The sequence below is a fragment of the Bubalus bubalis genome, chromosome X (genome assembly GCF_019923935.1).
Source record: "Bubalus bubalis isolate 160015118507 breed Murrah chromosome X, NDDB_SH_1, whole genome shotgun sequence".
In the NCBI taxonomy this organism is placed as follows: domain Eukaryota; kingdom Metazoa; phylum Chordata; class Mammalia; order Artiodactyla; family Bovidae; genus Bubalus; species Bubalus bubalis.
In genome coordinates, this window is record NC_059181.1 from 76,321,872 (window position 1) to 76,336,249 (window position 14,378).

Here is a 14,378-nt window from a genome sequence, read left to right on the forward strand (position 1 = left end):
TTTTTCTGGTGAGCATATTGTAGGACACATAAAAAGGTAACAGTGGGTTGCAGGCAGGAAGAATAAATAGGCACATTAGAACTTTACTTTCTCACTTTCCTGTTTTGTCACGAGTGTTCAAAATTATAAATTCAGTAAGATATTGAAATAAAAAATCTACAAATTTAAAAACATATTTCTAAATAACTAATGGATCAAAAAAGAGATCATAATAGCTATAAGACTTAAAACTTATACAAGATAGCTATTGTGATCCTAAGAGGGAGCTAAAACCATAAACACACTAAAAATAAAGCTAAAATACAAAGAACTAAGAATTCAATTCTAGAAGTCAGAAAAAGGACAAGACCAATCTCAAGCCAAAGAAAGAAGGATGGAAACAATAAAGATAAGCATAGATATTAATTAGATAGAAAACAAAGATACCATAGAAAGTTACAACAAAGCAAAACCTGGTTCTTTGAAAAGACTAATAATATAGACAAATCTCTACCAAGACAGAGCAGTGAAAAACAGAAAAAGGAAAAAGTAATAGTAAGAATTTTAAGTTTCCACTGCTATCAAGAATAGTATGGCAGTTTCTCAAAAAACTTAAAAATAGAATTACTATATGATCTAGTAATCCAAAATCTGGGTATATATCCAAAAGAACTAAATGCAGGATCTTGAAGATATATTTGTACATTCATGTTCATAGAAGCATTATTTACTATGTGCCAGAGGTGGAAGTGAGTCAAGCATTTATCAACAGATGAAAGAATACGTTGTATTGGGTAAACATACAATGGAATATTATTCAATCTTAAAAAGGAAGGAAATTCTAACACATGATACAAAATAGATGAGCCTTGAGGACACTATACTGTTTGAAATAAGCCAGTTACAAAAAGACAAATAATATCTAATTCCCATTATAGGAGGTATTTGTGTGCATGTGTACTAAGTAGTTTCAGTGGTCTGACTCTATGTGACCCTACATACTGTAGCCTGCCAGGCTCCTGTTTCCATGGGGAATCTCTAGGCAAAAATATTGGAGTGGGTTGCTGTGCCCTCCTCCACGGGATCTTCCCAACTCAGGGATTGAACTCCTTATCTCATGTCTACCACTAGCACCACCTGGGAAGCCTATATGAGGTATCTAGAGAAGTAAAATTCATGGAGACAGAAAGTAGAATGAGAGTTGCCAGGAGCTGGGGGGAAGAGGAATGAGGAGTTATTGTTTAATGGGCATACTGTTTCAGGTTTATAACATCAAAAGAGTTCTGAAGATCTGCTATACAACAATTAGGAATATACTCAAAACTATTCAACTGTACATGCTTAGAAATAGTTAAGATGGCAAGTTTTATGTTACTTTTTTTAAAACTACAATTTAAAGGTTTTTTTTTTTTTAATAAAGTATGGGAAACTATGTACATGGAACAGGGATATATGGTACTATTGTAGATATAAAGCACAAATAAAAGGACTAGCATAGGAAAAGAGGTATCAGATTTCTGGTGCCAGAGGCTGGAGGTGGGGCAGGTATGGGAGGGGGTACTGTATGAAGGCAGTCAAAAGGTTCAATGGGGATATTACATCACTAATACTTATAAGTACTAGGGACATAATCTACAACATGACAAATATAACTTAACACTGCCTTATGTTATATATGAAAGTTAAGACTGCACATCACAAGGAAAATTTTCTTCTATTTCTTTCATTTTGTACCTATGTGAGATGATGAATGCTCACTGAACTTATTGTGCTAATCATTTCATGATGTAAGTCAAATCATTATGCTATATACCTTACACTTACACAGTATTGTATGTCAATTTTATCACAATAAAACTCAAAGGAGAAAACTAAAACAAACAAACAAAAAAAAAGGAAATAAAAGGACATGGGAAAGATTGAATCATCTTTCCCTATGAATCTTCTATTTCTCTTCTCCTTTCCCTATGAAGAAGTGAAAGGCAAAGGAGAAAAGGGAAGATAAACCCATCTGTATGCAGAGTTCCAAAGAATAGCAAGAAGAGATAAGAAAGCCTTCCTCAGTGATCAATGCAAAGAAATAGAGGAAAACAATAGAATGGGAAAGAGTAGATATCTTCAAGAAAATTAGAGACACCAAGGGAACGTTTCATGCAAAGATGGGCTCAATAAAGGACAGAAACAGTATGGACCTAACAGAAGCAGAAGATATTAAGAAGAGGTGGCAAGAATAAAAAGAAAAACTATACAAAAAAAGATCTTCAAGACCCAGATAACCACGATGGTGCGATCACTCACCTAGAGCCAGACATCCTGGAAAGCGAAGTCAAGTGGGCCTTAGGAGCATCTCTACGAACAAAGCTAGTGGAGGTGATGGAATTCCAGCTGAGCTATTTCAAGTCCTAAAAGATGATGCTGTTAAAGTACTACATTCAATACACCAGCAAATTTGAAAAACTCAGCAGTGGCCATAGGACTGGAAAAGGTCAGTTTTCATTCCAATCCCTAAAAAAGGCAATGCCAAAGAATGTTTAAACTACCACACAACTGCATTCATTTCATACACTAGCAAAGTAATGCTTAAAATTCTCCAAGTTAGGCTTCAACAGTACATGAACTGAGAACTTCAAGATGTTCAAGCTGGTTTTAGAAAAGGCAGAGGAACCAGAGATCAAATTGCCATCATCCACTGGATCATCAAAAAAGCAAGAGAATTCCAGAAGAGCATCTACTTCTGCTTTACTGACTATGCCAAAGCCTTTGATTTTGTGGATCACAACAAACTGAAAAATTCTGAAAGAGATGAGAATACCAGACAACCTTACCTGCCTCCTGTGAAACCTATATGCAGGTCAAGAAGCAGCATTTAGAACTGGACATGAAACAACAGACTGGCTCCAAATTGGCAAAGGAGTACATCAAGGAGATATATTATCACCTTGCTTATTTAATTTATATGCAGAGCACATCATGGAAAATGCCAGGCTTGATGAAGCACAAGCTGGAATCAAGATTGCCAAGAAAAATATCAGTAACTTCAAATATGCAGATGACACCAACCTTATGGCAGACAGCAAAGAGGAATTAAAGAGCCTCTTAATGAAGATGATAGAGGAGAGTGAAAAATCTGGCTTAAAATTCAACATTCAAAAAACTAAGATCATGGCATCCAGTCCTATCACTTCATGGCAAATAAATGGGTAAACCATGGAAACAGTGAGAGACTTTATTTTTGGAGGCTCCAAAATCACTGCAGATGATGACTGTAGCCATGAAATTAAAAGACGCTTGCTCCTTGGAAGAAAAGCTATGAAAAACCTAGACAGCATATTAAAAAGCAGAGACATTACTTTGCCAACAAAGGTCTGTCTAGTCAAGGCTATGGTTTTTCCAGTGGTCATGTATGGATGTGAGAGTTGGACCATAAAGAAGGCTGAGTACCAAAGAATTGATGATTTTGAACTGTGGTGCTGGAGAAGACTCTTGAGAGTCCCTTGGATGCAAGGAGATCAAACCAGTCAACCCTGAAGGAAATCAATCCTGAATATTCATTAGAAGGACTGATGCTGAAGCTGAAGCTCCAATACTGCCACCTGATGCAAAGAGTCAACTCATTAGGAAAGACCTTTATGCTGGGAAAGACTGAAGGCAGGAGGAGAAGAGGACGACAGAGATAGTTGGATGGCATCACCAACTCAATGGACAGGAGTTTGAGCAAGCTCCAGGAGATGGTGAAGGACAGGGAAGCCTGGCATGCTGCAGTCCATGAGGTTGCAAAGAGTAGGACATGACTGAGCAACTGAACAACAAACAGCAACAGCAACATGAAGAGCCATAATGGAAAAAATGAATAAAAATGAGAAAATATTTAAGCATGGCATAGAGCAGAAAACCATCTTATAAATCAATATCTAGATGTATCTAAATTCTCAAAAGCTACCAAGTGTGAGGATCTAAAATAGAAGAAAAAGTTCTGTCAGTTTGAAATACTATTTATTAAGGTATAAGTTTTTTAACATTATCAAGTCTTTCTGACTCACTGCTTATCAAAATTAGATTTAACTTCTTATATTCCTAATCAAAATTTATTTTATATTATCAGTAAACCCTATGTGATTTATAAAATATTCTTAATTCTGGGAAGATCTCGGGTTTTAGAAAAAGACATGCACTAGCTGGGTAAAGTTAGAATTATTACTTAACCTCACTATGGCCCACATTTCCTATTTGTTAAATTAGGATAACACCACCCTCACTTGGCTGTGATGGGTATTAAATTACATGTGTAAAGAAGCTGATATAGGAAGTAGCTTACAGTGCAAACACAGCAGATAACTTTGGCAAATTTGAGATTTTATTTTCAGTTTTAGGTTAATTAATGTTATCAGAAATAAATTTGATTTATGTTCTTATTAAGCCTTTTTAAAGCATACTGGTCTAGTACCTCAGCATTCAAGGCAGCACATTTTTTGGCATGTGAATCCATATGTCAAAAAGACTGAATTAAGACATTAACACAGCAGTTGCACACAGAACAGATTTCCCTGGTGGCTCAGATGGTAAAGAATCCACCTGTAATGCAAAACACCTAGGTTCGATCCCTGAATCAGGAAGATCCCCTGGAGGAGGGCATGGCAACCCACTCCAGTACTCTTGCCTGGAGAACCCCCATGGGCAGAGAAGCCTGGCAGGCTACAGTCACAAAGAGTCAGACACGACTGAGCGGTTCACTGTGGGGTGTGTGTGTGCATATAACAGTGAAAGAGAATTCCAAGGGCAGGACTTAAGAACAGAAAGTAATTCAATTTAGAAATTTCATTCAATGACTGGGGAATTAATATATTTTGAAAATAAATTTAGAAAGGGTAAATGAACTAATACCACTTTGGGATTCCTACATACTTACAATGGGATAATATGTGAGAAGGCGCTGTAAGCTGTAACAAATCTAGTTATTCTTTGCATTCTGGCATTTTGAAAAACCTGTTACTATCAAACAGAAAATATAAAGTCATTATTTCATGTTTCCTTTCTACTCCATTTTAATGAACAATTGTTCATTAAAATGGAGTAGAAAGGAAACATGAAATAATACAAAGGTCAAAAGCATTAAATAGACAGGTGGAAAGTTAAGGGTTTGTTTCTGAAGGAAGCAGGAATGGAAAGATTTATACTTTACCTTAATGTTGAATTTTCCATTTACTTCCTTTTTATCATCACATTTAAGGAAAAGGGGAAAAAACAAAGTTCTAGATATTTTAGAAAACTCGTAGTTTAGCTTTTTCAAGCAAATCACATACTCTATTAGCTGATTCCTTCAACTATCGAATGCCACATCTAAAATACAACAGCATATACAGGGTTTACATACCCACATACATATATGATTAAAAGGGTAAGTATGAGGTTTCCAAGCCTTGTGGAAAATTATTTATCATTTAGAAAAACAAAATCATTCATGTGAAAAATAAAGTTATGGTACGTTTGGTTTATACTCAAAGGAAAGAGATCACTATTTCACAAACTATAATAGGAGAACTTGTACATTATATATTTCACATGTTTTTGGTGAAAATTAAACAATTCTAATAATTTTTCTAACTTTAAAAGTTTATATTGGACATATACATGTACACACATATGTATGTATATTTAAATTTTAATTTTGTATAGAGATATTTAGGAAGTATCAAATGCTACCAATGATAAACTTACGAATCAACATGCAGAACCCTCTGGCCACTTCTTGAACATGCAGCTGCAATGATGGATTCAGGCAAACCTATAAAAACATACACCTGTATCATTTAGGATATAGAAAAAAAAAATATATATATATATATAGCACAAAAAATGTTCAATTCATACCACTGTTGTATAGAGGAGTTTAACAAAAGAGGCTCATTCTTGTATTCAAAATTATAAAGTTTATATTATACTTGAATGATGCTTCTTTAACATATACTAGTAATACTGAAAATTTTATCATGTGGAAGGGAGATATTTTAAAACTCAAGTACTTAAATTCTTTTTATCTGCCAATTACCATAAATGCTAACTGCTAAGTCACTTCAGTCGTGTCCAACTCTGTGCGACCCCATAGACGACAGCCCACCAGGCACCCCCGTCCCTGGGATTCTCCAGGCAAGAGCACTGGAGTGGGTTGCCATTTCCTTCTCCAATGCATGAAAGTGAAAAGTGAAAGGGAAGTCACTCAGTCGTGTCCGACTCCTAGCGACCCCATGGACTGCAGCCTACCAGGCTCCTCCACCCATGGGATTTTCCAGGCAAGAGTACTGGAGTGGGGTGCCATTGCCTTCTCCGTACCATAAATGAGCAACTGTCAAAATATTGCTCATACAAGCATTTTGTTTCAGAAACTATATTCACATACTAGCTGATCGGATTCTCTCAAATGCACTGACAGAAAAGGATCTGCATATACATTTTAGAGATGAAGAAGAAACTAGGGTGCAAACTGGTTAACCTGCTGCCCAATGCTTAGAAAAAAAGCTCTAGAGTTGAAATTTTAACATAAATCTAACTTCAAGTCACATTGTCTCTTAGGGGTAATGGTATATATTTTTCAGTTTAAGCAATAGGCTAACTAATTTTTAAAAAGGTCATTTACATGATACATTATTTCACTTTTGCTTAATACAGTAGTTTGATAACAACATTACTGTTTTGAAATTAAATTAAGCCATATCATAAAGTTTGTTATCATAAAGTGAAAGTGAAGTCGCTCAGTCGTGTCCGGCTCTTTGTGACCCCATGGACTGTAGCCTGCCAGTCTCCTCCGTCCACGGGATTTTCCAGGCAAGAATACTGGAGTGGGTAGCCATTTCCTTTCCAGGGGATTTTCCTGACCCAGGAATTGAACCTGGGTCTCCTGCACTGCAGGCAGACTCTTTACCATCTGAGCCACCACGGAAGCCCCTTTGTTATCATAAAGGGAAATATATATTACTATTATTAATACCAATACCAAAAAAATATTTACCAAAGATAATTTTATAATAAAAAAATCCAGATGTTCAGCTACATCAGCTAGTTAACACTCTATGTTATAAATTCAAGACTCTTCCATAACTTTTTATCATAAGAGCTACCATTTCAACAGAGGCTAAAATATTTTATATCAGTCAGATGAACAAAGCTAGTTTAGTGTAATTCTATAGTGATGCTACTGACTCTTTCACTACAATGAGATACCATGGTCCTCTTGAATTTTTACCTAGTAGAAAAGAAACAGCATCCTTCTGGCAACGGTTTAAACAAAACATTAACCATCAAAGATTTCAAGAAAAGAGAATGCTTATCTTCTCTATGTAAAAAAGCAACAAGCATATGGAAGCAACCGATGTAGCCAATTTCTAGTTAAAAATCACATTAAACAAAAGCTGCATCTGCATTCATGGAAGAACAAGTTTTCCAGTGCTGGGCACTTTGTGGGTATAAAACGTTTAGTTCAACAGAGAAGTTCTGACCAAATGTAGTAGATATAGCCATTAAATATCAATTATTGGAAATAAGCCATTATAAAGTTGCAACCTGAACTTAGGATATAATTCAAAGGAAAAAAAGTGAAAGTTTGCAGTGTAGAAGGAAATAGGAGGAAGAAATGAAAATTCTAAACAGCTAAGTACGCTTAGTTCTTCATAACGGTAAAAACTGTATTGTTCTAACGTTTTACCTTAACTCTTTATACATAAACATGTATACATAAACTATTTATACATAAAAAATAAGTTTTCTTTATAAAGAAATGCAGTCACTATGGTACTTTACAGGCTGCTAAGTGGTTTAGTGGGCTTCCCTGGTGGCTCAGATGAGAAAGAATCTGCCCGCAATGTAGGAGACCTGGGTTCGATCCCTGGATCAGCAAGATCCCCTGGAAAAGGGAATGGCTACCCAGTCCAGTATTCCTGCGTGGAGAATTCCATGGACAGAGGAGCCTGGTGGGCTACAGTCCATGGGGTCTCAAAGAGTTGGACATGACTGAGTGACCAACACTGACTGACTAAATGGCTTAGTTACAAAGGACAACAGCAAAGAAATATTCAGGAAGCAGAATTAGTATGTTTAAGTGTGTAATAAAGACAGCATTAATAATATACCACCAAATATCAGCACAGGGCTTTATGATTCACAATGTATATTCATATACATCAGAATAATCATTTATTCTTCATTATATGCAGATGGCATCACCCTTATGGCAGAAAGTGAAGAAGAACTCAAAAGCCTCTTGATGAAAGTGAAAGTGGAGAGTGAAAAAGTTGACTTAAAGCTCAACATTCAGAAAACGAAGATCATGGGATCCGGTCCCACCACTTCATGGGAAATAGATGGGGAAACAGTGGAAACAGTGTCAGACTTTATTTTTCTGGGCTCCAAAATCACTGCAGATGGTGACTGCAGCCATGAAATTAAAAGATGCTTACTCCTTGGAAGGAAAGTTATGACCAACCTAGATAGCATATTCAAAAGCAGAGACATTACTTTGCCAACAAAGGTTCGTCTGGTCAAGGCTATGGTTTTTCCTGTGGTCATGTATGGATGTGAGAGTTGGACTGTGAAGAAGGCCGAGCGCCGAAGAATTGATGCTTTTGAACTGTGGTGTTGGAGAAGCCTCTTGAGAGTCCCTTGGACTGCAAGGAGATCCAACCAGTCCATTCTGAAGGAGATCAGCCCTGGGATTTCTTTGGAAGGAATGATGCTAAAGCTGAAACTCCAGCACTTTGGTCACCTCATATGAAGAGTTGACTCACTGGAAAAGACTCTGATGCTGGGAGGGATTGGGGGCAGGAGGAGAAGGGGACGACAGAGGATGAGATGGCTGGATGGCATCACTGACTCGATGGACGTTGAGTCTGAGTGAACTCTGGGAGTTGGTGATGAACAGGGAGGCCTGGCGTGCTGCGATTCATGGGGTCGCAAAGAGTCGGACATGACTGAGCGACTGATCTGGTCTGATCTGATCTGATAACCCTGGGAGGGAAGCAGTATTATCCATGTGAAAAAAAATGGGATGAGAAATGTTAAATTACTTGCCAAAGATCAAGCAATTCAGTAATTCAGCATCACAAATTCAAATTACCATGATAAATTCACTCTCTCCAATTTGGACTTGAGTCTGAGAATGAGGATGTAAGGGCAGGATGGTAACATAATGAAACAGGAATGGTCCCAGTCAGACAGAGCTAAGTTTGAATTTTAGTTTTGCTGCTTAACTAGCTCTGCAACCTCAGGCCTTTACTTCTTCATCCATCAATGGAAATACCACCATCTACCTTGGAGGATTGTTAATTGTTAGCAGAGGGTATTTGCTCTATAAAGAATACCTACTTTTATTCTCTTCAGAGAGGTATTTTAGAAGCAGTACATTTTCACCTAAATACTACTCCAAACATACACCCATTTTTACCAGATGCCAACTCCAATGGCAAACAGTAGTAAAATTACTCTCCTCTATCTAGCTCAAATTAGCTGTTACCTTGGATAGGCAAATAGGCATGTGGTTATTTCCAACGCTGCAATCAACATTGTCAGAAGACATGTCTCTACTGACAAAGTAAAGCCAAGAACGGATTTCAATACTGATCTGAATCCAAATCACACAAAACGAAAATGACCATCATTTGTGTTTTCCCTTAATAGTCTCACACAAGTTGGTGAAAGCAATAGACCATTCCAATGTTAAATGGCAAGAGCCTATTATCCTCATGCTTAAAATGATTAAAACAACAAGCTAATAACACAGCTAAAGTTTTCCTGGCCAGGATTTCAAACTTCTTCCCACTCATTCAATAAACACCAAGTGCCTTGAACAGAGGAGGCACACAGTAGATTCTCTATAAACATTTGTTTGAAGAAAGAGAAGTAAGATATAAGTGGGGAAAGGGAGGGAAAGAACAGACTGTGATAGATAGGAAAAAAAAAAAATAGATAAAGGTAATTTCTAGCCTAAAAGACCTTAGAGTCTAAACAAGAATTTAAAAGGTTTAAAATAATAAATGTAATTAAAACTGTTAAAGGAGCATGAAGGAAAGAAGCATTCCCTCTGTAAAAGGTAGTCATGGAAAAGCTCTGAAGAGCAGGGAACACAAACCAGCTCAGTCTTTCAGATCTATAATAACCCAACTGAAAACTGTAGAAGAAAGTGGAAGGGAATATTCTTGGCAAAGGGTGAAGGAAGAGAGTATCAAAAGTAATGCCACATAGTGTAGCTGGAGCCAAACTGTGGTGTCTGAACTTGAACCTGTAAGCAACAGGGAGTCTAAGATTTTAGCCTTAAGAACAAGATCAAATCAGCATTTCAGAAAAATACCTCTAGTCACAGCATGAAGGAAGAATTTGCATAAAACTGGAGCTTTAGCTTTCTCATTTCTTAAATTCCTGTTTTGGAAAAGTTAACATAATTAAACGTTTTGGTCTTACTTACAATTAGGAAAATACGTAACTGCTGGTTTTGTTTAAATTAATATTTATAAGCTCAATTTTCATAGCTTTTAAACCCTTGACTAATTTCAAAACAATGTTTGTTTTTTTTTAAGACTTGGCACCATAAAAAGTGAACTACTTACTTCTGAATCATTACTCAAATTCACACATCGCTGCGAGGCATTTTTATATGGAATATACATATGCTTACAATGAATTATACAATCTCTCCCACAAGGGAAAGCCAGACATGAGTTAGAAACAAATACCTTAGATCAGCTTCCCTGGTGGCTCAGCTGGTAAAGAATAGGCCTGCAATGCAGGAGACCTGGGTTCAATCCCTGGATTGGGACGATCCCCTAGAGAAGGGAAGGGAAAGGCTACCCTGGCCTGGAGAATTCCATGGACTGTATAGTCCATGGCGTCGCAAAGGGTCAGACATGACTGAGCGACTTTTACACCTTAGATCAGGGTCACCTCACACAGCATTACACTGGAAATACACTGTAAAAACTTTAAGTACAAATATACAAGAACAATGTTTTCAACCATAATATGGGGATAATAATATATCTCATAGGGGTACAGAGAGGAATAGGGTAAAAATGATATAAAACACCTTACACAGGGTCTCCAAGCATGTTGCTTATATTCAATAAATGCCAGTTCCCTTCCTTTCTCTTCCTATCCCTTCAATAACAAACCTGAAGTTATCTAGTTAGAGTTATTAGGTTGGTACAAAAGTAATCGCAGTTTTGCATTGTTGAATTTTCCTGTTTCATACTGGAATACATTCTTAAATAAATGTGGCTATGTATACATCATCTTAATACACATTTCTCGCTTTATGTTTTTTTGTTAACATTACTTGCTGTTTATTTTGTATTTATTTTACACTCCAGAAATGCTAGACAAAAAGCACATTTGAGCTATTTTTTTTTTATTCAAGTTCAAAATGGGTAGTAAAGTACCAGAGACAATTCACAACATTAACAAGGCATTTGACTCAGGAACTGCTAATGAATGTACAATGCAGCGGTAGTTCAAGAAGTTTTGCAAAGGAAACAAGAGCCTTGAAGATGAGGAGCACGGTAGTCGGCCATGGGAAGCTGACAACAACCAAGAGACATCATTGAGGCTGATCCTCTTACAACTACACAAGAGGTTGCCCAAGAAGTCAACGTCAACCATTCTACAGTCAGAATGCCATAGATAGCTGGCACTCTTCAGCACTCAGCTTTGTTTATGGTCCAACTCTCACATCCATACATGACTACTGGAAAAACCATAACTTTTACTCTATGGAGCTTTGCAGGCAAAGTATTGTCTCTGCTTCTTAATATGCTGTCTAGATTGGTCATAGCTTTTCTTCCAGGAGTGTCTTTTAATTTCATGGCTGCACAGGACATGGAAACAACCTAGATGTCCATCAGCAGATGAATGGATAAGAAAGCTGTGGTACATATACACAATGGAGTATTACTCAGCCATTAAAAAGAATACATTTGAATCAGTTCTAATGAGATGGATGAAACTGGAGCCAATTATACAGAGTGAAGTAAGCCAGAAAGAAAAACACCAATACAGTATACTAATGCATATATACGGAATTTAGAAAGATGGTAACAATAACCCTGTATACGAGACAGCAAAAGAGACACTGATGTATAGAACAGTCTTTTGGACTCTGTGGGAGAGGGAGAGGGTGGGATGATTTGGGAGAATGGCATTGAAACATGTAAAATATCATATATGAAATGAGTCGCCAGTCCAGGTTCGATGCACGATACTGGATGCTTCGGGCTGGTGCGCTGGGACGACCCAGAGGGATGGTATGGGAAGGAAGGATGGAGGAGGGTTCAGGATGGGGAACACATGTATACCTGTGGCAGATTCATTTTGGTATATGGCAAAACCAATACAATATTGTAAAGTTAAATAAAATAAAATTTAAAAAAATAATAATAATTTCATGGCTGCAATCACCATCTGCAGTGATTTTAGGACCCAAGAAAATAAAGTCTGTCACTCTTTCCATTGTTTCCCCACCTATTTGCCATGAAGTGATGGGACTGGATGCCATAATCTTAGTTCTTTGAATGCTGAATTTTAAGCCAACTTTTTCACCCTCCTCTTTCACTTTCATCAGGAGCTCTTTAGTTCCTCTTTGCTTTCTCCCATCAGAGTGGTTTCATCTGTATATCTCAGGTTATTGATGTATCTCCCAGTAATCTTGATTCCAGCTTGTGCTTCATGCAGTCTGGCATTCTGCAAGATGTACTCTGCACATAAGTTAAACAAGCAAGGTGACAACATAGAGCCTTACAGTACTCTTTTCCCAATTTTGAACCAATCAATTGTTCCATGTCCAGTTCTAACTGTTGCTTCTTGACTTGCATACAGATTTCTCAGGAGGCAGGTCAGGTGGTCTGGTATTGCCATCTTTTGAAGAATTTTCCACAGTTTGTTACGAGTCAAAGGCTTTAGCATAGACAATGAAGTAGATGTTTTTCTGGAATTCTCTTGCTTTTTCGATTATCCAATGGATGCTGACAATTTGATCTCTGGTTCCTCTGCCTTTTCTAAATCCAGCTTGAACATCTGGAAGTTCTTGGTTCACCTACTGTTGAAGCCTATCCTGGAGAATTTTCACATTACTTTGCTAGTGTGTGAGATAAGTTCAAACTACCACAATTGTGTGGTAGTTTGAACATTCTTTGGCATTGTCTTTCTTTTGGATTGCAATGAAAACTGACCTTTTCCAGTCCTGTGGCCACTGCTGAGCTTTCCAATTTTGCTGGTATATCGAGTGCAGCACTTTAACAGCATCATCTTTCAGGGTTTGAAATAGCTCAGCTGGAATTCCATCACCTCCACTAGCTTTGTTCATGTGAATTTTTAGGAACGTCTAATAAGAGCACTGTGAAGTGAAATTCACTCAGTCGTGTCCAACTCTTTGTGACCCCATGAACTATACAGTCCATGGAATTCTCCAGGTCAGAATACTGGAGTGGGTAGCCTTTCCCTTCTCCAGGGCATCTTCCCAACCCAGGGATCAAACCCAGGTCTCCTGCATTACAGGTGGAGTCTTTACCGGCTGAGCCACAAGGAGGAGAAGGGGACGACAGATGGCTGGATGGTATCATCCACTCAATGGACATGAGTTGAACCAACCTCTGGGAGTTGGTGATGGGCAGGGAAGCCTGGCCTGCTGTAGTCCATGGGGTCGCAAAGAGTCGGACATGACTGAGCGACTGAATTGACTGAATAAGAGCACCGTTTCAATATTAGGAAAACTGGATTCTTGTTTTCAGGCTTATAGTAAATAGCTGAAAAGTCACTTAGCCTCTCTGGAATTCAGCTTCCTTATAAATATCCTTATAGATAAAATGAAGAACTAGAAGTAAGTGATCTGTAAGGTTTGTTGCAAGTTCTCAAAGGTGAATGTTAATGACAGATCAGCAACTTGGCCTCTGTTCTTATGCAAATGGCTTGAACTTAAAAACAGGATTCAGGGAAGATGGCATTAGGAGCAAAGTTTCTGAATCTCCCCCTAAGACCCCCATAAAAATAGACAGTGCAATCAGGATACCAAAACCAAACACCCAGGGACAAGATCTACAACAAAGATAGGTGACAAAATATTGTGATGAACTCCAAAATACAAGTGGGTCATTAGGAAACTTCAATAGCTATAAGATCCACCTGGTATCAGAAACTGTACAAGGAAAATGACCAGAAGACAAAGAAATCTGTGACAGCATTGATGGCCAGAAAACCCCAAAATCAGGTACTCACTGGAAGCTTGGGAGGTCATTCTGAGAATAACAGCAGCAAGTGGGAGGGGACATTACAGACTCCAAGCTGTGGATGAGTGCAAAGGTACCCCTGGGAATGCTAGAGGTGAGAAAGTGGAGATGGAGTTGGGCCCTATGAACTCAGGAAAATGAAAA

At 37.8% G+C, this 14,378-nt stretch overlaps 1 protein-coding gene across 3 annotated transcripts in view; it reads right to left on the reverse strand.

The window, feature by feature from the left end:
• The window catches only part of CHM (CHM Rab escort protein), a 240,436-nt gene that overhangs the window by 204,765 nt on the left and 21,293 nt on the right, over nt 1-14,378 (reverse strand). For all 3 annotated transcript variants that reach the window (XM_006078988.4, XM_044937402.2, XM_045164537.1), the window contains exon 2: nt 5,695-5,761. In XM_006078988.4, coding sequence (XP_006079050.1) covers nt 5,695-5,761 — 67 coding nt within the window. The remainder of the gene's footprint in view (nt 1-5,694; nt 5,762-14,378) is intronic.